Source organism: Strigops habroptila, chromosome 2 (genome assembly GCF_004027225.2).
Source record: "Strigops habroptila isolate Jane chromosome 2, bStrHab1.2.pri, whole genome shotgun sequence".
NCBI classification, from domain to species: Eukaryota; Metazoa; Chordata; class Aves; order Psittaciformes; family Psittacidae; genus Strigops; species Strigops habroptila.
In genome coordinates, this window is record NC_044278.2 from 30798279 (window position 1) to 30821669 (window position 23391).

The following is a 23391-nucleotide window of genomic DNA, read 5'->3' on the forward strand; positions in this document are numbered from 1 at the left end:
TGCTGCTCTGTGAAACCAAAGCAATGGTTTAGAACAAGCTTCTTGTTGGGTACAGTTGTGATTTATGTATATTGACATCATAGGTTGTCTATGGCTTCCCTCCAAGCAGATAGGTAAAGGCTTGTTAAGCACAAACACCGAATTTCAAAAAAAAAAACCCAACAATTGAATGAATAAAGTAAGTTATTTGTCAAACTGGGGTTCTTACAGAAGCTTTCACTGTTATTCTGCAGTCCAGATGCCTTGTTACAAATTATGAAGCTCCCTTTTGAGGCATGGCTGTTAAATTAACTGACTTGGTCCAGCTGACCATCATCAGTTCGGAAGACCAGGAAAGCTACAGCCTTATAGTCCTGCTAGTGGATTTGGGAGAGAAGAAGTGTGCAAGAAAGGAAAGTTGCAAGTTGAACTGAAACATTGGTGTTACAACTGTTCTTTTGTGGGATAATTATACTTGTAGTCCTGTGAAGTCAAATTGTAAATGAGAACTCCCTGCTACTGGGATTTCTGTGTGCATATATGTGCTTTCTGCTTTTTTTAGGGACATGTGCAAGTGCAGAATATTTTTATTTTTTTTTAAATTATTAAGATACCTAACTTGCTTGCTGTCTCCTATGCTATTGGGAAACTGTGGGTTGGGGTAAAAAAAAGGTAAGAAATAAAACTTTTAAAGTCATTGGCTCAACAGTTTAGAATTAATAGTATTTTTTGACTGTCCAGTTTAAATACTGTTTTGACTTTTCAATCACCACGATGTTGCTAAGTGGGATTATTTGTTTTTCAGGTTAAGCAGAAAATAGGCAGAAATTAAAAAAGCAAAAAGTAGACATACCAGCAAATGTCTTACATGCATTCACCCATTCTTACAGGGTGTGTCTTGCATTCATAAAGTTGAGTATGTCTTGAAAAGTAAATGTACACTAAATTTGCCAAGTTGTATAGGTGGACGATTAATTCTCTAGTAAAATGGAGTTTAGATATTAAGAAAACACAGTAGTGAGAATATATATATAGTTTTTGCATGATCTGACAGATGCATTAATACATAAAGGAACCACAGTATCTTTGAGAGAGATAGGTGATGCCTTGGAATCTGTGCCTGTATTTTCTCCCTGTATTTAAATGTGAACTTGTGAATTTCGTATTACATAATTTTAAATTTCAAAAAGAAGGCAACAATCTGTTGCCTTATTCATAGGTGAACATAAGATGTTACTTGGAAACATGAAAACAGAAAAAGATGCAAGTATTTTTGAAAGTTTATACTCAGATGTTTAACTGATATTTCCACTGTACCTTTAAATGTTGGAGGACAGTTTCAGAGCTTACTAGGATCTGTATTTGCATTAAAAATCACAAAGCAGTTTTTAATGGATGTTTTACGGAAGAGTTAGAGTAATTTTCTGTGCAGTGTTAAGTTGACTCGGCTTATAATGTTTTTAGGTCAAGAATTTCTTTTTTGCCATCTGTAAGGTCATCTTGATACTTCATCATGTCACCAGAGGCACCATAATGCACACAGAAAAAGTTTTCATCTATCATAGTTATTTTATGAAGGTTTGGGTTTGGGTTTTCTGTCCCTACCCCTCCCCCCTTTATTTTTGTTTTTCCTCTTAAGTAAAATATTTAAAGATTTAATGAAATGTTGTGAAAATATGTGGGTGCCTGTGGGCAACCAGTTCATTTTCCAGAGCAGTTTGTTCTTTTAGAAGTACTGAATTGTAACAGTGGAGTAAAATACGAGTGGTCTCTCAGTGGGTATTTCATCATACGGTTTTACTTCAGCCCTCTTAACATAATAGTGAAAAGTCAAAATTAAAAGTCATATTAATGGGTGGTATTTATCTACTGTTTTCTGCTGATTATATTTTCTTGCAAGATTTAGATTATAAAGGAAATGGGGATTTCCCTTGCTGGTTAGGTGCTTGATTATTTCACATCTTGCTTCTAAATTTAGTCTTTATCAGTAATTCTGCTTTCAGATTTCAGCTTCTGATTCCACATGTATTCCTTCAGTGGCAATGTTGAGGGTTAGGGTTAGGGTTATAACCCTAATCTGTGTGCCTGACTGCTTGTCCCATCCTGCTCTGTCTCTTATGTTGTAGCAACATGGCAACCATGTAGAGAATGTCCTCCCTCTGGAATAGTATTCAAAAACCAAAAGGATGTATGTTAAATGTGGAACGTGCTAAACTTTCATTAGTGAACAAAGAAAAACAAAGTGAACTTTACTCTGTCCTCCACTGTTAGAGGAAAAATGAAGATACAAGTAGACTATGAACCAATGAAATGTCATCTGACAGATGTCTGAAACAAGAGCTGAGAGGTGCAGGATCTGTCCCAGTTAGTGGCAGGTTCTGTGCCTGTGGAATTTGACATTTTTCAGGATGTCATGGAATCTAGTACTTTGGCTATACTGTTTGCCATTCTTCTGCAACTTGACACCAAGTGTTTTGTTTATCTCTTGCTTTGAAGTTGCTTCTTGCAGTCTAATTTCACCTTCCCAAAAAGGAATTAAAAGTTACAGTGCTTGCTACCTGTAGCTTGATAAAACTCAGTGGTAGGAGTCAAGAAGCTGAGTTAGGAGTATGGTGTGCGTTGGAAGAAGGGTGAAAGTTAAAAATGTAGGCAATATAGGCTAGTGAGCTAAGCAGTCTCTTGGAAGACATAAACATTTGAGGCCAGGGAAGATGAGCTGCTGGGGCTGGGCACTGGCTTTTCTTTTCTTATGGTACAGACAGTCCAGAAAGTTGCTGTGAGCAACCTTGAAAGGCAGAACTTGTGTGTTTTTTCTGGCTTTAATGGAATCCATACACAAAATTCATATCTTTGAAAATAACCCCTGTCAAATTCTGAGTTATGACACAGACATTAGGAAAGGGATAAATAGGAATAAATGATTAATAAATAATTAATCACAATGAAATGGGAAGAAGCATTTCAGCTAGGTAATATTTACATGAGGATGATTTCTGGGTTTGTTGTGTATGAAAACTCTTGTGTATGTTGAAACAGTGAAACTATTAGTGTTTATAAGCTCTGTAAGGTAGGAGGGGGAGGCTGGCCGAGGTAGGTATTTTCAAGCCATTAACTTCATTAAAAACTCACATTGTCTTTGCAGGAGGAGAGACTTCAGCATGCAAACCTTCATCTGTTCGGCTTGCACCATCGTTTTCATTCCATGCTGCTGGCCTTCAGATGGCTGGACAGATGTCCCATTCGCATCAGCAGTACAGTGATCGTCGTCAGCAGAACATAAATGACCAACAGGTTTCTGCCTTATCGTATGCTGACCAGATTCAGCAACCTCTAACGTTAACAAACCAGGTAAGTGATAACAAAAAAAAGTAATTTCAAATGTAATATTTCTTTCTCTAAATATATTATATACTCATAAGTTACAGGATCAGGGCATACATTTTTGTGGTTTGTTTTGGTGTGGTTTTTTGTGTTTGGTTTTTGGTTTGGTTTTTTTAAGAAAACTAATTAAGTCTTGACTCTTCAAGGATGGGTGGATGAATAAGTTTCTGATCCATATTTATTGTGATTATTCTACTTCTAACATTTTTTTAAATGAGAGGGGAGAAAGGTAGTCCAAATGGAAAGTTGGAAAGAGAGTTTAATAGTATTTTTTGTTAGGTTGCTTTTTCTTTTAGGACTGTTTGGTGTTAGAATGTGATTGTTTATTACTTATTCTAATGGACAGTGTTTCAAAGCAGAGTCACTGTTTATTTGGAATAGAGAGGTTTGCATGAAAGACGTTTTATTAAGGAAGATAAGCTTTATTTAAAAGAAGAAGCAAAATCTAAAGCTGTGTGATCATTGGGGTTTTACTACTACTAATTTACTACTTAGTATTGCAAGGAGGTAAAATGAACACAGGGATTATGGTGATCATGGATGCTTTTGAGCTGTCAAGATTAGCGTTTCTTCCGTACTGCTTTTTTGTTGCTAGAACTTCTGAAGTAGTATTGTCCTGTGTACGAGATTATTCTGTTGCTTTCTTAAAAATGGCACAGCTCAGTTGTGGAGGTGTGAATTCAGATATGTTTCAAAACTTAAAATCCAGAAGTTTCTAAGTCAGAGCTTCAAAATTTGGTGCAGGCTGATAAGGCATGTTCCACTTAAAGAGGATGGAGAGTGATGCCTTTGCTGCTAGCAGATTCAGGTCTACTCCTTGTATTCCAGATGGCTTCAGTAGATAAATCTACAGTACCACCAAGAGATACTCTGTTGGTATTGCTCTATAGGAGGGCACTTATGCAGAAAGAAAGAAGGATGAGAATGGTCAAACTAAGTGCCAGGATATTTGATACTAGGATTTGGAGTTCTGTCATGACTAGGGAGGGCTCTGTGAAGGCTGGCAAAGAATATTTTTTGCTTTCATGAGAGCCACTCAGTAGGAAGAGTAAATCTGCTTATATATACTAGTATTTAGCTTGAGAAATCTACAGAGGTATTTTGTGTGACTTTTTTAGGTTAAAGGTTCCCCAAAACCTCCAGAATGAGGTTACTGCAGAAAAGTTAATGTGTTCCTTAAACCCTTCAAGGTGCTTATCTGAGCGCTATGATCTGGCATCGCATTTGAGAGCTTTAGTGTACATCAGTGCTTAGTTGTTCATGTTTTCAAACCAAACAGCAAAATCAAGGAACTTCAGGACATAACACCATCCGTTGCTGTTTGTTGTCACAATGGCTTTAAAATGGTAGCTGAATAATAGAACGCTGAAGAATAGTTTTTGGAGAATAGCCAAGAGTTGTTGACCAAAGAAGGCAGCCCACTGAAATGAGGATGTGAATGTAGGGAAAAAGCTGTGGTTGAATCTGGGAAGTTATCCATATGAAGAAATGATCAGCTGGCCACCTTGATAACGGCAATCAAGCTGTCTTTGCACCACTAAGTCTTTTCCAGTTCTGTTTTGGTTTTTCTGCATTATAGCTTCTGTCTTCTTGTTTTACTGTAATTGCGTTGCAGTCTTAATAGTTCTCTGCCTAAGCAGCTCAGAATTGTTATTCCTTTATCCTTTGTGAGCTGCTTTCAGGACCCTTGACTTTGGTGGTGGTCAACTTTTTGAAGTCTTCTGACTTTCGTGACTCTTTCCTCCTTTGAGTTCTTGTGCTTTTCCCATCAGCAAGGCCCATAAAGAGTTCTCCAGGCTGGTATGGAGGTTCTGTATGAGCCTCTGCTGGGGAGTCTCAATGGCTTTTTGCTTTTGCACTGGTTAATCTGATCTGCAAAACCAAATACAGCTAACATCTCTATGGTGGAAAGTCAGATCATCTGCTCTAGTCCTTGTCTCCGTGCAAAAACTTATTCTTTCTCTTTCAATAGCCCTTTTGTCAGCTCTAGTTCATCTTGATTAAAACATAACTCTCACAGTTTTTCTTCTTATAAAAGACATGACCCTCCGTTGTTGAAGGCTTTGTTCTGTGTTCCATTTCTCAGTTGCTATGGACTACCATCTTACCTTCTGCTCCAGCTGTAATCTGCATACTGTCTAGGTTTTCATGTCTAAATGATGCATACATCTTACAGATTCTTTCTTTATGACGTTTCTACAGGAATCCTTTTTATTCAGGGTATTGCCGTGAATGTGCTGCAACTTGTCCTTGATAAAAGCAGTTCTGTCCTGTATACGTCAGTTTTGAAAAATTCTTGCAGAAATCATTTTCTGAGCTGTCCTCATGCAGTTGGGTTATTCCTCTGTTGGAACCTCATCACTAGCTCTTTCCGTTACGTGCTTGACTGTTTACTAAAGCTTCTAACATCAAACTAAACTTTTAGTAATGGCAACCTCTCTTCGGTCACATAAGGTGACATACTCCTGTGTTTTCAAGTACATATGGTTTAAGAAGATCATGTTTTTAACTGGGGCAGCAAAAAAGAATAGGCTGAATGTCTGTTGTAGAAAGCTTGATAGATTTATCTGGTACAGCCATGAAAACCGGGAGGAAGAAAAAGGTGACTTTTGGTGGATACCAGAAGTGCAATTCTTAAAGGGTAGGTCCTTTTAATGCAGTGCTTTGCATCCAAACAGACAAGAAGTTAGGTCTCTGAGCTTCAGTTTCCCAGATTTCCTAATGCAGTGGTGGTCATCAGCAACTTAGACCATTGGGTCATCTTTGGTGCCACCGGTTTCCACAGTGTAGAAGTAGCCCATTTGGGTGCAAGCGTCCAACAGTTGATGAGTAGCGAGTCGCCAGCCCCTCTGCTCCCGGGAGTGCTCCTTGTCGATTCAGTGGCCGGACGGTGGGTCGGTGAAGCGGGCGGGGAGGCTCCCGGGGTCGGCGGTGGTTATGCCGGGAGCACCAGGCAAAATTCTTTCCCGAGCTCCAGCCACCATCTGCCGGCCAGAGCGCTGCACTGCATTGCCTGCCTCGCTGCGAGGCGGTGCTCTGTCTCGGCAAACCGCCTTTGGCTCGGAAAGCCAGCCCTGTCCTCCTCAACTCAATATTCCATCGTTCAATAAACTCCCCCCTGTTTAATAACTGCTGAGCAGCTTAGTGCATCTTAGAGTGGATCTTCCATTGAAGGAGCTGAGAATACAAATGCTACAAAGGTTACTTTCTCGTTTGTTACATTTGCTGAAATTTGAAACAGTATTTTGTCCAAAGCCAGGCAGAATTGATTTGCTTGAAAATAAAAGCCAGGGTGAAATGTCAGCTTTTGGGGTGCTGGAGTTTTATAGAAAGAATAGATAGCAAGTATTTCCTCTCTGAAAGTAAATTTCTTCAGGCTGAAGCAAGGTACATAAGGATACTGCTTGTCAGTTGCTAAGAGGAGCTCTTAAGTTTTAGCATATAGAACAGCAGCATTTTCTGTAAATAATGTCATTTTGATAAATAGCAAAGATGATCTGCCTTAGTATGTTTTTTCAGGTTGTTTTTGTGGCTTTCTTTTTACTGAGGACTGACTCCCTTTTTAGTATTGTCTTGTTCAAGTTCCTGTAATGATTTTCATTCATAACCAAATAATGGGGAAGCTGGGCCTTGAATGTTAATTTATTGTTTTTATTCCTGCTCTGTCCTGCTTGGTTTTTTTACTTGTAATGGCTTGCAGACCATATTCTGGTATTTTATGAATCATTCACAATTGCAGATTAAAGGTCAGGAAACAGCAATGACAATTTATATTAAAGTTGTATAAATTATGTGTATTTATATTACACGTTACCCTTAAAATATTATTTACATAATCTTCTCTTGCACCTATTACTTTATGGCTACGGTCACCAAAACCTCATCTCATCATTGGCAAGGAACAAATATTGGGAAGATACTTCAAAGCTGGCCAGATTACTTTGTTTTTCACTTATTTATGAGGTCTTAAATTACAGTTAAAAACTTCCAGCTCTGTCCCTTTTTTATTATTTTTATTTTTTTCTTCAGTAGTTAGGCTTAAGGCTTTTGTTTCCTGCAAACCGCTGGATTGTGTTTACTTTAAATCTTTGATACACCAAGTGCCGGGACTGCTGGCAGGATGGGGTCCTGCTCTTGGTTGTGTGGTCTTACCTCTCTGATGAGTGTCAGACAGTTTCAGGAAAGCAGTAAGAGCGTGTGGACTGGAGTGAGTAGAAAAAATGAGATCTGTGGGACCTTTCTCCTTTAGCAGTAACAAACAGTAATATTTCTTTGTCCAGTTTCAACTGGTTGCATCTTGAGAGTTCACCGTGGCCTGATGTGAGTATAAGATAAGAGCTTAAAAGTTTTCACAACTTCAGACGAGCATTTCTTTTGTGCTGTGCTAATGTTTATCTTCATCTCAGAAACTCAGACTGTCTGACACTTTTTTAAGTTAAGTACAAAAGACTAGAGAATTGATTTACCTAATAAAGAAGTTGAGGTGAGATTCCCAGCCAGATTTTGGTAACAAATTCCAACAATTTAGCTTTCACAAAGTACCTGGATTTCAAAGGTCAGACTGACTGCTAAATATCTGTCTCTATATGTATCTAAGATCATTTATCACCTGCAGAATTCTAGGTTTTACTGACCAGATGCTGGCCAGAGATTTTATTGATTGCAAAGTCAATGTGTTCTAGCAGGCAGTAGCAAATCCTTCAGTTCAGTTACTACAGCTATCTAATCAGCAACATTATTATTAGTGATGGTCAGACTTCACCAGTGTCTGCAGTGAATGTGAGCATGCAGTTCATTTCAGTAGAAGTATTTCTTTCACTTTCCATCTGTTTCAGATATTTTTTAGAAAAATATGTTTCTCCTCTGGCAATAAGAATTTCAGAGTGGGGTTTTTCATTCCCTTTGTCTTACTCTCCACTACTCCTTTTTAAAATGATTGGGCTGAATCAGATAGGATAAAATCTTGGCAGATGACCCTTCTTTTCTTGCTATTTTAATGTATTTATTTAATTTTAAACTTACCTCTTTATTTCTTTTATTCAGCAACCTTATTTATTTGGGGAAGGAAGCTGGGATAGGAGGGAAATATTCATAGAACACAAGGCAGTGATTAAAATGACGGGACTGAAATTCTGTCCCTACCACCATGCAGTTCTGACTCTGAGAACAGTTAGTTTGAAGAATAGCCCTGGATTTATCTTTTGTTCTCTGGCACAAATGCTTTTTTCTCTTTGGCCATTTTTCTAAAAATCTGAAGTTTACTGTGTATTATGGGAAGTGTTACTGTGGCTTGTGGTTATAGAAACTAAACATCTGTTTTGTTGACCCTCTGGAGACATCATCTATTATGTGGCTGCTCACCACCATATGGGATTAGTGTTGGCTTCCTATCCTGTATTATTGTGATACAAGAAGGGTTTTGAATAGCAAGGGGCATAGGAGATGAGTTTGGTCCATTTAGTTCTTCAATATGGGAGTCTATTAAGTAGATTATTACAACTGAATTCTTGCTAAAAGTTACCCTTATAAGATCTTCATTATTTATTCTGTTTGTAAAATGGAACGTGTACTATATGAAAGCAGAATTTCTTTTTTTCCTTTTTTTTAATGAATGTAGATGGTGATAGATCTTTCTTTTTAAAAATAAAACCTGAATTAAAGCATTCCATTAACAGAATATATATGTGCTTAGAATTTCCTGTAATCAAAGTAAAATGCATTTATTAAGGAACAGTGCCATCTGGTTTTTAGATAACAAAGTGTATCGAAAGAGAGAGAAATATGTTGTCTGTTTCTTCAGTCATTAAACCTCAAAGACACTGCTAGTTAAAAGAATATACCTGAATTAAAGTCATAGTTACCTTAAAACATATTTTGTCTCAAATGTGTTGAGTGGGCTCTTGATTGCCCTTTTTTCTGTTTATTTGATTCGTCTTTGTTTAGACTAGTTACAAGTTGCTTCTCAGCACTGTGCACTGTGTGTTTAGTTAATAGGTGAGAAAATCAAATTTCAGCTCTTTACTCCTAACCTTCGTCATGGTACCATCCCAGGTAACTGAGCTGTTTCCACTGAGGCCTAAGTGTGGACCAGTCAGAATGGGATGGGTATTTACTGACATATATAATTGTAAGGAAAGTAGTTTCTTGTCTCTCACTGTTGAAACACGAGCATATCTTTAGGAAGATCTGAGGTTGCAGTGTTGCTGTCTGGCCACCAGATAGAGACTGAAGCTTGTGCAATAGGAGTTTTCTTTTTCTTTCAATTTTTTTTTTCTCCCTTTTTATTTCCTCTGTTGTGGTTGAGCTTTCTTTGAAGGCAAGAGGGAGATCAGTATTACCCCAGTGATAAAGAATTTGAGAGTCTTAATGTATAAAATGGATAATGACCACTTTGTTCCATAGTCTTCCATCTGGAAGAAGGGAACAAGAGACTTCTGAAGGATCTTGGAAAAACAAGAGAATGTTACAAATTTTGCGATATAACGGGGGGAGGAAGGAAAGGTCAGTTCCTTGTTTTGTCCCATCCAAAACTTTATGAACCCAGGAAAGCAAAATAGTACCTGTTAAAAAAGTTTGTACAGGTTATAAAGTGTGTCTTCAGAAATGTGTGTCTGTCTAAATGCACAATTAAAAGCACAGTTTTCAAACAAGGTACTGGCTGCAAGCAACATAGGGGTAGCCTGCAGGACTTTGAGTATTTATGGTTAGGGAAGAGCAACGAATTAGACTTTTTCTTTCTTTTTTTTTTCCCCTATATATATATATATATTTTTTTTTTTTACCAGGCTGCTTATTTCAGAGTTTAAAATAGAATGTTTTTTTTAAGTAGGCAGGCAAATTTCACTTTTAAATTGGAAAATAATCATGAATGCTTGTCCTACAAATTTTGTTTCCAAATCAGAGCAACCTGATGTCTGAGTAGTTGATCTGAGCAGTGCAGTTCTTCCACACTGAGACTCTTTCCTGAAAACTTGTAGCCTGTGTAACAAACACCCTGTGCTGGTCATGTCAGCCTAGGATGGAGACTGGCCCCTCCCAGTATTGGTGCACTGCGGCATGGTTTCTTCTACCAGCAAAATCTGGCACTGTCCCAATAATCTCTTTAAGTCAGATTAAGAAATTTAAGGGAAATACTTGCATTTGAAAAGCCTGTAACAATAACAGTTGGGATTAGGACTAGATGCTGTTTAGTGCTGTGGGAGAGAACCAAAAGAGATCACGTTTAGGTATGATTTGTTTAATGGTTCACATTTGTTTGACAGGTGACAGATGAAAGAAGAAACAAAAATGTTTTGTAAATGTCAATTAGTTTGTTTACGAAACTTTAAAACAGACTTCCCTGATGTTTACAAAATGGCCATGCTTGTAATAATAAAAGAATTAAGAAATGAATTTGGTAAATGTGTTTGGGGGAAATTGATGGTAGTGGGCACATCCAAAGGTGAATTGACAGGAACAAACACCTACAGCATGACTTGGGTTGGAATTCACGGAGGGAAGTTTAACTGTATCGCATTGTCTCTGAGAAGCATTTCCTAATCTAAAAGACCACAAGTCAGCAGTTTTGCAGGGGTGCAAAAATGTTGCGTGGGCATATATGGAGAGGGGTGCATCAAAGCTTTGAATTGCTGTTTCCCAGGAGCATTCAGCTTTGTACCTGTTGGGAGTCTAAGCTTCACACAGATGCAGTAAGCTGACTGCAGATGTCTTGCCTTCCCCCTCTGTCTTTAGCTCTGTCACTTGTTCATCCTCTGTCTTGCTCGCTGCTTTAGCTTTTTACCCCCATGCGGTCTGCGCTTCCACTGGAGGAGAGCGTGAGCTTAGCTTTCTAGTATGGTTGCTTGGGTACCTGAGTCCATGTCCAATTTCAGAAGCACAAACTTTTTATCGCTTCTGTTTGTAAGAACTACTTTGGGTCACTTCACTGTGGTTTTTTCAATTGGTCATTAAGGGGAAGAAGGAAAAAAAAGGTATTTGCACAGCCACTTTTGTAGGTATTAAGTAATAGCATAGAAGACAGAGGAGCAGTTACACTCTTCCAGTTGATTTGTTAGTTCAGCAATGCTGATATAAACAGTTTCATTGTTTTTGTTGATGGTTTATGATCTTTCCTCAGCTTTGCAGGAGGTTGCATATCAGTATTTAGCGGTAGCAGGGGACAGCAGATAAGGTGAAGCATTTAGAAGTGAAGAGTTGTGAGCGTCAGCGTATTTGATGGCATGAGATGAGAGCTGTAAGGCAGAATGTGGTGGTGCTCGGTCACCTAACCCTCTTAACAGTGGGTGAAGAAATAGAAGTAGTTTTACCATACATAGAATCATAGCATGGTTTTGATTGGGAAGGACCTTAAAGATCATCTAGTTCCAAACCCCTGCCATGGGCAGGGACACCTTCCACTAGACCCGGTTGCTCCAAGCCCTATTCAACCTGGCCTTGAACACTTCCAGGAATGGGGCAGCCACAGCTTCTCTGGACAATCTGTTCCAGTGTCTCACCACCCTCATAGTGAATGAAGCAAGCTTTTCTCTAGTAAAATTGCCTAAACTTGCCCTGTGGTTTTCTGTCGTTGGGAAGAGAGGGAATAGAGATGTAGGCTAGGGGACCAGTCACACTAATCTCACCTCTGTCTCCTAGCTCCCACTCTCCCCGCACCCCCACGCCATCCCTGACACTGGCTGAGACAGAGGAGTTGGTAGAGCTTGTCTGGTGCTACAGTCGTGCTGTTAAGTAAAGCATCCACTGAGCAGGTAGTCAGCCTTAGCCAAATGAAATGGTTTGCGACTTAATTTTTTCTGCCTTCTCTTTGCTGGGTCTGCTACTTGCCTCCAGCTTGCCACTTGGAACTTTATCTTTTCAGGAGCTTTATCTTCTGAGATTTCAAACAAATCTGGAGGAATAGAAGTTGCTTGGTAGATGCAGAATTTATATGACATATGTTTGCAAAGAAAAAGAAGCACGCTAGTAATTTTGTCACACATAAGTCTTGTTTCTTCAGGAAAACAATTTAAAAAATAATGTGCTATTGAAGAAACTTTCTTCTAACATAGTCAATTGTAGGAAACACAGATGAGAACATAACTACCTTTTCAGGGGTGTTGTTTTAAAACTTTGAAAGTAGGTATGGTGTTCATGTGCATTCTTTAGATTTCTTCAGATTTTCTTTGGGATTTAGATTTAGGCCTGGATATTATAGAGCATGGTAGACCTGAGGTGTTTTGATTTGGAATTTCATACAGTTTAAATGTGTCAAACTGCCACAGTTCTGCAGTAGTTATTACTGTTAACTTCTATTTGTGGTTTTAATGCAGCTGTACAGGAAATACGGTTACAGTTCAGGTATCAGTCATGAGATAGAGGAGTAATGTCAGCAAGATTTTCAACAAAAGAGTTGTATTTTTAACTGAGAGAAAAACTGTTTATTGGGATTAAGCCTGTTAGGCATAATGGGAGGAGTGATAGGAATCTTGGGATTTCTTTCTTTTCCACTTTATTAATTAAATATATTAAAAAGTAACTTAACTGTTAATTTCTTTTGATTCCTGTATTAGTTTTTCTTTCTTTAAAGTTAGCTTGAATTAAAAATGTTGCAATGAAATAACTCATTTCGGTGAGGAATATCACAATTTAGTGTAGTAATTACGTCCTTAACGTCCTAGCTTGTTTTCTAAGTTATGATATGGTCATATTACAGAGGCGGATGCCCCAAACTTTCCGAGATCCAGCCACTGCTCCATTGAGGAAGCTCTCCGTAGATTTGATCAAAACATACAAGCATATTAATGAGGTAATGGCTCCAGCTATTTTCGTAATGTGTATCGATGTGAAGGTTTTGCTTACAATACATTATTAAGTATATTTTTTATGAATTATCTCATGAAGAGATAAGGAAATCAAGCTTTCTATCTGTTGTTCACATCTCATTGGAGATCGCTGATGTCATCATGATCCTGCTTTCTGTCCAGCACATCGGAAATATTTTATCCTTGAATTTGTTTTCCCTTGTTTTATAAACAAATGCTGAGCTTTTCTGCTGCATGATAAGGAAATACTCTTCTAGCTCATGTTATAAACCTGTATGAATGCGTCTAAGGACTTGTGAGAAAAATATTGAAGTTAAATATCCCAAATTATTTAAATATTGTTGGCAAATGTAAAATGTAAAAAATACGTGATTAATACAGTTTGTAACTCCTTGGAAATGTAGGGAATGTGAAGGGATTTCTGCAGTGATTACTGATGTCCTTGGAATTCTTTGCCAGTCTTGTGGAAAAGCAACCGATAACTCGTTTCCAGGCTACTTGTAGTTTTTAATTTTGCTGTGCATATATGTGTCTTTTCTTTTTGCACTTACGAACTCTAGGGATCAGTGTTCTTAGTACATTTATTTAGATCTCCTTTCTGAGTTTTAAAATTATTCATCAGGACTTTGCTTTGGTATTATGACTTGAGTTCAGATAGACAGGTAGCAGGAGAAGATTGTTTGTTTTTCCGGTAGTAGAAGTTGCATTTTAAAATCACAGGATTAGGTATGATAATTGTAAAAGCTTATCCTATTCTTTGTTGTACCAATGTTCTAAAAAGTGCTCTTAAGTAATATACTTTTCACATTCAGGTTTACTATGCAAAAAAAAAACGGCGGCATCAGCAGGGCCAAGGAGAAGATTCCAGTCACAAAAAGGAGAGAAAAGTTTACAATGATGGCTATGATGATGACAACTATGACTATATTGTAAAAAATGGGGAGAAGTGGATGGATCGTTATGAAATTGACTCTTTAATAGGCAAAGGATCCTTTGGACAGGTAATGTGTATCAGCTGAGCAATCTGTAATTCATGTGAATCATAATATGCATTTCATTTGAAGTGCTATTCCTGTTCATTTTGAAATCAAACTCTTAATCCAATTACACCGAGTGCCTGCTCAAGACACATTTTGTGCTGGTTCTTGTTACTACAGATAACATTTGAATATACTTCATTATGTATATCTGGTAAAGCATTTTCAGTGAGCAACTCCTCAGCCTTTTGCTATCAGTTCACATTTTTCGCTGTTTGGATTGGGGTTTTAAATTAAAACAATAGCCTAGTGCTAGGGATTACCTATTACAAATGTTACTTATCAACATTTGTTTTGACTGTCGGTAGCTGTAGCCAATGCTTGAGACAAAGGCTGGAAGCAGGATGCAACTTTTCTTTTGTTGCTTTTCTTAGTTTTTCTCAGATTTTGCCAGTCATTTTGCAGTATCGTGTTTCATGATTTGATAATTGCATTTGGATATAATGCTTGCCTCAGTGAATCTCAGTGGAGCCTCAGTTCTGTTTTGTGACATCACTGCAATTATCACGTGATTTATTGCGGCTTTACTGTAGTATCAAGTAGGAGAAGAAATAAAAGAAATCTAACTAGCAAGAACAAAAGTTCTAAAAATGTTTTCTCTGATTTCAGAAAGCGAAGAAAGTTTAGAGAATGAGTTTTGCTGTATTTTGAAAACTGGAGAGGTTTTACTGATGTATTTGACTTTCCTCTTTCAGGTTGTAAAGGCTTATGATCGAGTGGAACAGGAGTGGGTGGCTATCAAAATAATAAAAAACAAGAAGGCTTTCTTAAACCAAGCCCAAATTGAAGTGCGACTGCTTGAGCTTATGAACAAACATGACACAGAGATGAAGTACTATATAGGTATTTGAATAGTTCTTAATTTTTTGTTTTATCAAATTATGCATGTTTTAGTCTTGCTGTATAGTGTAGGATGCTTCTGGTGCTAAAGAAACTGAAGGCATAATACAACTTTTAAAATTATTAATATTATTTGGTGCAAATTTTCTAGTTTGCTTTGCAACAGGACGAGATCCAGAAAAGGAATACATAAAATTATTTGGGATAACAGACTTGTTACTTTGTAGCGTTGAGATCTTCTGTAGTATTTTCTTTTTCCAGTTGTTGATATGGACACCTGAAGAAGTTGCTATGGACCAGGTTTTCCACAGAAGCTGTGATCTGTGGTAGTTTCAATCACTTTCACTACTTTGAATATATCTTATTATTATCTCTGAACTGTCATGGATAAAAGCATGCATATTTAATGTAAACCAGCATCATACAGTAGTTTTATGACTAGCTTAATTATTTTTTAAGTGTGTGTATTAAAAAACCTCAAAATTTTGTATAACAGAACTAAGATAAGACTTGTGTAAATGTTAAGATTTGGAATTCAGAGCTCAGAAAACACTTTGAAGCTTATAATTTTGACAGTTCCTGTAGATAGGAATGGTGTACCTTTGATTTATTATTATAATGCTAGGCGAACTTTATAATAATGATGAAATTAAGTCACTTCATGTAAAAGGTTACTAAATCTTTTCCATACACTGGACTGGAGAATTTGGAAAAGGCATAATGGAAGGAATGCAACAGCATGTTGTAAAGAGAGATGGAGAAATATGAAAAAGTTATTAAGGAAAATGAAACTGGTTTTAGGCATTTTTTAGTTCATAAAAGCTGAAATACAAACAGCTGTGCTTTTCTTATTTGAGTATATATATATTGGATTACTAATTTTTCTTTCCCTAATGTAGAAAGAAACCTTTGAAATAATGTTAATATACATTGATACTAAATTCTCTGATGAGTATTCAGTTAAATTTCAACTGGTTTTATAAAGTACATTCACAATACATTTTATGTATTCAGTGTAGACATTTTTAAGGTATTTTTTAACTTAGATTTATTAATAACATGTTTCCATAAAACAAAAATCTAAAGTTGACAGCATATTAGGTTGGAAAGGTGCTTTAGAAACATTAAAGTCACGACTAGTTTCAGATTAATACACAGCAAATAAAGACCCTACAGCTTCATCAAATAAGCTCTTGGAATTTTAAATTGTTAGAGAGTCTGTTTGTAATATCAGGTAAAATGAAATGGACCAAAACATCGTATTATTTCCCTCTGTCAGTTAAGGCAGGATGGCTTTACATAGAGAGCAGTGGTGAAACAAAAAAAAAGGGAGGGGAAAAAAAGTATAATTTTGAACAGTGGAGGAATAATAAATATTGCCTTTACTTAGGCAGGTGATTTTAGACTTGTTTCAAGCTGATTTCCAAATCTGTTAGGGTATATTTGAATAGTTTCTCTTTCAATTAACACAGTATTAATGAACATGACAGCATCAGTAAAGATCAAAAATCCCAAATGGGTAATGTTTTTAATAAATACCTTGTACTGCATGCTGTGCAATTACTGATCATGGAAAAGTGAGATCTCCAGGCAGTTCACTGGAGAATATCTCTAAGCATAGGAACATTTGTTTATGAACATACTTTTGCAACGAGACTTAATTGAAACATACAGCATATTGATGTAAAAAGTAAGTTATCAGTAGGACATATGGACAGCTCACCCTCTCCTGGTCTTTTGGATACATGATGCTAGGAATAGCTGAATAAGGCTGAAAGCATTGCAAATGTTACAATATACCGTGTCATGTAAAATGTAGATTTTGGAGAGAACATGGTTAAATACATTGTAGCTTGATTTTTAGGAACATGAATTCAACTGCTTACACTTCTGTCAGATCTCCTTCAGTACCTTCAAACTGGACTGGTCTTCTTCAGACTAAACCTAACACAAGTGTAAGAATGCATTAAAGTCTGAAAGTTTTGTGAAAATTTGTGGCAGAGTGAAGGAGAAATGTTCAAATGTCATGTCTTCATTGAAGGAAAGATATGGCAAGTTCAGCTCTTATTCATGCTGTCTGAGCTTTGTGGCAGTTGCAAGTGGTACTACCTGGCCAGAAGCATGCTGGTAGTTACAAAACAGTTGGAATAAGTAGTGATTCCAGCAAGCTTAGGTGGTGTGGGGAGGTACTGGAATCAAGTGTAGAAAGACCACAAGGAAAGGTTGATGGTGCTTTCATGGTGGGAGGATAGTGGAATTATGACAAAGATGAAAAAATATGAAAGGTCTAGGCAATGATGTATTGCAGGAACTGGCATCAGGGTAGAAGGAAATGGTATTGTGAAAAGTAAGTTGTAAGGGACTCGTAAAGAACTGGCATAGGACACTAAGTAATAACCTTAACTGAAAGTCCAAATCCTCATTGTGGTAATACTGGTTCAAGATTTTATTATGACAAAAAGGGGAGTGTGTTGCTTTTTATCCGAGGGCCAAAGTATTTTTCCTATTTCAGTTACAGTTTTCTTGTGGCAACCAACCTGAATGATTGACAGACTAGTAAATCCTGCTTGCCTCTAAACAGATTCATGTGATGAATTTCTCACCTGTTCATGGAAGAAATTGATTGGATTTGGACTGGATTGGTTGCTTTCATAAATTGAGAGTTTGCCTGATTGAAATGAATATAATGCCTTTGGGATATTGATCAGTGTTATTAATTGAAGTAATCAATTGAAGTCACAGCTTATAATGTCAGTATATTTTAAATGAATCTGACAGTCAAATATTTTCTCTATAAACATAAGGGAAATTCCTAGTAACTAATTCAGTCTAAAGTGTGATATGTGCTTTACTGTTGAGACTACCTCTGTATGTGCACTTCTTTCTAGTCAGCTTGGACTTGAATACAGTTTTAGCTTTAGGAGGGTGGAAAAATGAACTTTCCCTTGAAAAAGATCGAAAGTGTTGCGTCAAAGGTTGTGTTACCCAGTTTGCACTTCTTGTCTTTTTTGCTGATATTTTTATTTACCCAAAGATGCATTGGCCTTTGCTAATAGGGAGTGATAGCTTATTTTGCAAGAATAGTCCTTCTGTCTTTTAAATAATTTTTTGGTTAATGTAGCGTTCCTGAGGTACACTTGAGGACACTTCAAATGTGTAAAATGTCCCCCTACACTTTAGGCATGGGAGCAATATTTTGTAAATAACCACAGATCCAGGGAAAAAAAACCCCAAGTAACACTGTATTATCTTACAGAGCAGCTTCTTACATATTGATTAAAATATTTAAGCATTGTGTTGTAATTCGTACACACAGGATATGTGTTAATTATTTTCTTCCCCTTTTTAAAGTACATTTGAAGCGCCACTTCGTGTTCCGAAACCATCTCTGCTTAGTCTTTGAAATGCTGTCCTACAATCTGTATGATCTGTTGCGGAACACCAACTTCAGAGGTGTCTCATTGAACCTGACACGAAAATTTGCACAGCAAATGTGCACTGCACTGCTTTTTCTGGCGACTCCTGAACTTAGTATCATTCACTGTGACCTAAAACCTGAGAATATACTGCTCTGTAACCCCAAACGAAGCGCTATCAAGATTGTTGATTTTGGCAGTTCGTGTCAACTTGGACAGAGGGTGAGTATTAGTAAAAATTCTATTTATGCTACTGTTGGATACATAATAAAAAAATTCATAACATGTAGATGGGTAATTTAAACTTTATTAATAATTATGTAAGTGAAATATAGCTAATTTTTACATAGGGTTTTAGACGTCAACAGTCCACAGGAGCCTTAAATATGAATTCTAGTACCATAGTAGTTAAACTTAGACCATAGTGGTAAACTTTCTGTCTTTCTTTTCTTCTTGGTTATATTTTTACGCTGTGTTAATGCAGAATGCATCAGCACTTGACTGTAGAAGTCTGCAGTGCTATTAAATAAAAGACGACTTTTTTTTTTCTCCACATGTATTACTCCTCCCACTTTAGCATTTAGTGTGCCTTGGAGATAAGATATTTGAGGGTTGAGACAGTGCAGTAGCTGACTTTTAAAGATAACTGGTTACTAACCCATTTTTATAAACACTTCAGCAACTGTGGAAAGACTAAATTGAGTTTAGTGGTGATATTAGTATGAGTAAAGATGCATACGTGCAAAGCATTTCCAGGGCAAAAGGCCAAATCGCTGTCAACAGTTCTTCACATTAGGATAGATCTGTATTATTAAAGAGTTGACCAAAAATTTGTAATTGTGTCCTGTTGTTCATGTACTTTGAAGATGAGTACATGTTTTTTATTTGAGCTATTAGAATCTCTCCAGCATAGCCAATTACCTCTTTGCTTGAAGAAATATTGAAATATATACAATACTATCAAGATATTAAGATCATAAATAATTCAAGATCATAAATAATTCTGCTTGGATGCCAAAGCCTCTTTTCTTTAGGAAGAGTTTTGCATCATATAATTCAAGAATTTGATTTGTGCTGACAATTTGCTCACTGAAGGGTTTATCAGGATGTCCTGTTCAGCTTTCACCTTATAGTCCTAGTACAAACACTCTTTCCTGGTTGAAAGAATTCTGTTCAGCTGAGCAAGTGACCACTTCTCTTCGGGGTACCTTTGATTTAGTTGTTTGAAAACAAGCTGTTAGCTGGAGAGGTAAGGAAGACTTCTATCTATAAAGTTAGACTTCAGATTCTTTGGGAAAAAAAAAAAGGAATTTTGAGCCTTCCCAGGTCCTGTTGTGTACCTTTGGCAGTTCCACCTATAAGGTTGTGAATAGTATCTTTTTCCTTTGAGAAAGCTGTATGTTAAAGAAACCAAACAAACCAGGCAAAAAAGCTCCCCAAAATATGCAACATTTTCAAAAGATACAAAGTTTCAGAAGTAGGACTAGTAATACTGCAGAGGGGATCATTATATGAGAAGAATTAAGAAGTTTCGTGGACCAGCTTTAACAGAAGTCCCTCAATTCTCTCTTGAGGAGTTAAGACTGGCCAGTGGCATCCCGTCACTTTTTCCCTATAATAAGTTTGGGAAGAACAGATCGGAATATCGATTATTGTATTGAAAGCAGTGGTGAGACATGTATTTAGATTAATAAGGGGACTTCCTGCTATAAACTAGAAACTTTTCATCCTGGGGCAAAGGGAGACACCAGGAGGTGAAATGAGATCTGGATTGTTTAGGTCAATAATGAGATAATTTTTAGACGTTAAAGAGCAGAAATACACACCCCTAATGGTAATTATTCATTAAAGTTAATTTACAAAGCAGTAGGGAAATACCAGTGCCTTTGTGGAAAGTGCTGGATAAAATTGCATGTTACTTGGAATATAAAGTACAGTTCTGTATTGGGTGTATTTTTTGGTTCTTTTTTGTTAAGGGTTTTAGAGTTGGGGGGTGGGGTTGTTTGTTCCCCCCCCCCGCCCTTGTTTTCATGTTTGGTTGGTTGGTTTGGGGTTTTTTGGGGGGTGTTTTTTGGTTTTGGGGTTTTTTTTGGTGTGGTTTTTTGGTATACATACGTTTAGTCCAGTCTCCAGGTTTAGAATCAAGATAGAATTATCTGTCTCGTGAAATGAGCACGATAACTAAGCAGGCGTGGAAAGGGGTTGCTCTTTCCCAGGCGTTGTTTTCTAGTTCCTAGAATCACCTGATAATTTCATCTCATTTCATCACATCAGAATCCTGGCTTTTGATCTTTTACTGTTAGTTTTGTCTGAAGTGTTACATGATTCTGATGTGGCTTGTGGAATAGTTTTTCTTACGGTAATAGCAGACAAAAATTTTGTACGATCGTCTTTAATTGTATGAGGTTACACTTATGAACCCTAAAATGTTAAATACTGACATCATGAGTGAATCTGCACTTTTTTTTTTCTTGAGGGGTGGACACACTGTAAACTATTATTTTCTTAAGAATTAACTAACATTTTTCATATTTTTATTAATGTAACGTATAGATGCTTTTTAGTATCACTGATACCTTGGCTTTCCCTACACCAAAAATGTGTTTCATGGTAGTTCTAGTTTGTAATACATAATCATAACAGTGCTCTTTGGATGCTGTTTATTACCTTTACATGCTTTTATTTCAGATATACCAATATATCCAGAGTCGTTTTTATCGATCACCAGAGGTGCTACTGGGAATGCCTTATGACCTTGCAATTGATATGTGGTCCCTTGGGTGTATTTTAGTTGAGATGCACACTGGAGAGCCTCTTTTTAGTGGGGCAAATGAGGTATGCAGCTATATTACGGTACAAGTAATTAGATTTTGTTGTTGTTTTTGTTCATTCTCATCATGAGTTTCATCTGTTTAATTGTAATGCATAAATTAGGGAAGTCTAGTAATTCTAAAATGAATAATAAAATGAATAAGCATCAGCGACAGCAGTGTCTTTTGTCAAAATTCTAAATTGCCTGTTAATAATTTTCTGTTTCTGGGTCCTCCCTCTTACTTCTTATACACTAATATGCTTTGTACATAGTGGATTTTTCTTAAACTCACAATTAATTTAGAACTTGTCCGGGTTTTTTTTCCATTTGCTTCCTCCACAGTGACGAGAATCTCACTGTGTCACACTGCTCAGCTCTGTCACATGTTCCTCACAAAATTTCTTTATTTGGAACAGGTGGATCAAATGAATAAGATAGTGGAAGTTCTGGGGATACCACCTACTCACATCCTTGACCAAGCACCAAAAGCAAGAAAGTTCTTTGAGAAGTTGCCAGATAGCACTTGGAACTTGAAGAAGACCAAAGATGGAAAAAGGGTAGGACGATAATATGGACAGTTTCTTTAAATAAAATGAATAATAATTTAAAAAAAAAAGTGAGATGTTACTTTGTTTTATATCTTGCCTTACTGAAAATGCAGCTTTATTGTTGTTTATTATTGTTCCACATTGTAAGACAGATTAATGAAATAACTCATTCCGTAGTGTTAAGTAGTTTCTTACTTTTATTTGATTTCCTTTTATGGTATGTTTAAACTGCCATATGGCATGTTTAAACATCCAAGGCTTAATATATAAATGGATTTCAAGCAATTTCTAACTTCCCAACAGGAATACAAACCACCTGGAACTCGTAAACTTCACAATATACTAGGAGTTGAAACAGGAGGACCAGGTGGACGCCGTGCTGGGGAATCGGGTCATACTGTAGCTGACTACTTGAAGTTCAAAGACCTCATCTTAAGGATGCTTGATTATGACCCTAAGACACGAATTCAACCTTATTATGCCCTACAGCATAGTTTCTTTAAGAAAACAGCAGACGAAGGTACAAACACAAGTAACAGTGTGTCTACGAGTCCTGCCATGGAGCAGTCACAGTCTTCAGGAACCACCTCTAGTACATCTTCGAGCTCAGGTAAATTTTTCTCATTAACAGATAACAAAATTATATTTCCTAATCACATCAAAGGAGTCTTTCACAGATATATATTCTCTCTCTTTTTTGGATAAAAACCAAATATGTCAGTCATGCTCCTCAAACAATTATTTTAATCAGCTGGAACAGGTAACTGCTCCAACAAAAAGTAAAAAAATAGATGAGCCAAAATGTGAATGGTTATTATAGGTCTTGTATTTTTACCTTGAAGCACTTTACATGTCTTCATGCTGTCACTGTTTTCCAACTTACTTTAAGTTTTGTGTCTCTTTAGTTATTGTGCGTGTTATGATTTTATAGGTGGATCTTCTGGAACAAGCAACAGTGGAAGGGCACGCTCAGATCCCACACACCAGCATCGGCATAGTGGTGGACACTTCACTGCTGCTGTTCAAGCTATGGACTGTGAAACGCACAGCCCGCAGGTATGCTTAAGTAGAGCTTTTGTCTGTTTGGTTTATATGACTTTTCTGAGAATATTAAAATATTAAATCCCTATAAATTAAGTACTGCTTTCATTTCAAGATTGAAGTCATTTAGACACAGAACTAGCTCTTGTGTAGTTGTTTGTATGTTAGGTCCGTCACTTAGGCAAAAGTACTGCAGGTAGCTGTAAAAATTTCCAGAGATTCTGTAGCGGTGAAGGTTTTGTATTAATAGCAGTAAGTCAGATGGAGCTGTCAGTGCTTCACCTTACGCAGGGTGTAAGGGTATGCCGAACTACACATCTTCCAACCCAGTGGAGAAAAAGCTTGTACTTCAGTGGACTCCTGCTGGAGTTCTTAATTCTGTTTTATGGTGTTTGGGTACTTCACCAACATTATCGTTCATGGATTAGAGTTTATTCAGTACTTGTAGGAAAAAAGCAGCAATTCATTAACTACAAATAATTCAGTAATATTTTTATTTTAGTACAGAATGGATAAAAACATAAACTGTCCCTAAGT

At 37.0% G+C, this 23391-nt stretch overlaps 1 protein-coding gene across 3 annotated transcripts in view; it reads left to right on the forward strand.

The window, feature by feature from the left end:
* Positions 1–23391, forward strand: part of DYRK1A (dual specificity tyrosine phosphorylation regulated kinase 1A) — a 90551-nt gene that overhangs the window by 60393 nt on the left and 6767 nt on the right. For all 3 annotated transcript variants that reach the window (XM_030477849.2, XM_030477851.1, XM_030477850.1), the window contains exons 3-11: positions 3122–3327; positions 13052–13144; positions 13973–14161; positions 14893–15040; positions 18389–18675; positions 21142–21288; positions 21682–21822; positions 22117–22423; positions 22745–22869. In XM_030477849.2, the coding sequence (XP_030333709.1) occupies positions 3122–3327; positions 13052–13144; positions 13973–14161; positions 14893–15040; positions 18389–18675; positions 21142–21288; positions 21682–21822; positions 22117–22423; positions 22745–22869 (1643 nt within the window). The remainder of the gene's footprint in view (positions 1–3121; positions 3328–13051; positions 13145–13972; positions 14162–14892; positions 15041–18388; positions 18676–21141; positions 21289–21681; positions 21823–22116; positions 22424–22744; positions 22870–23391) is intronic.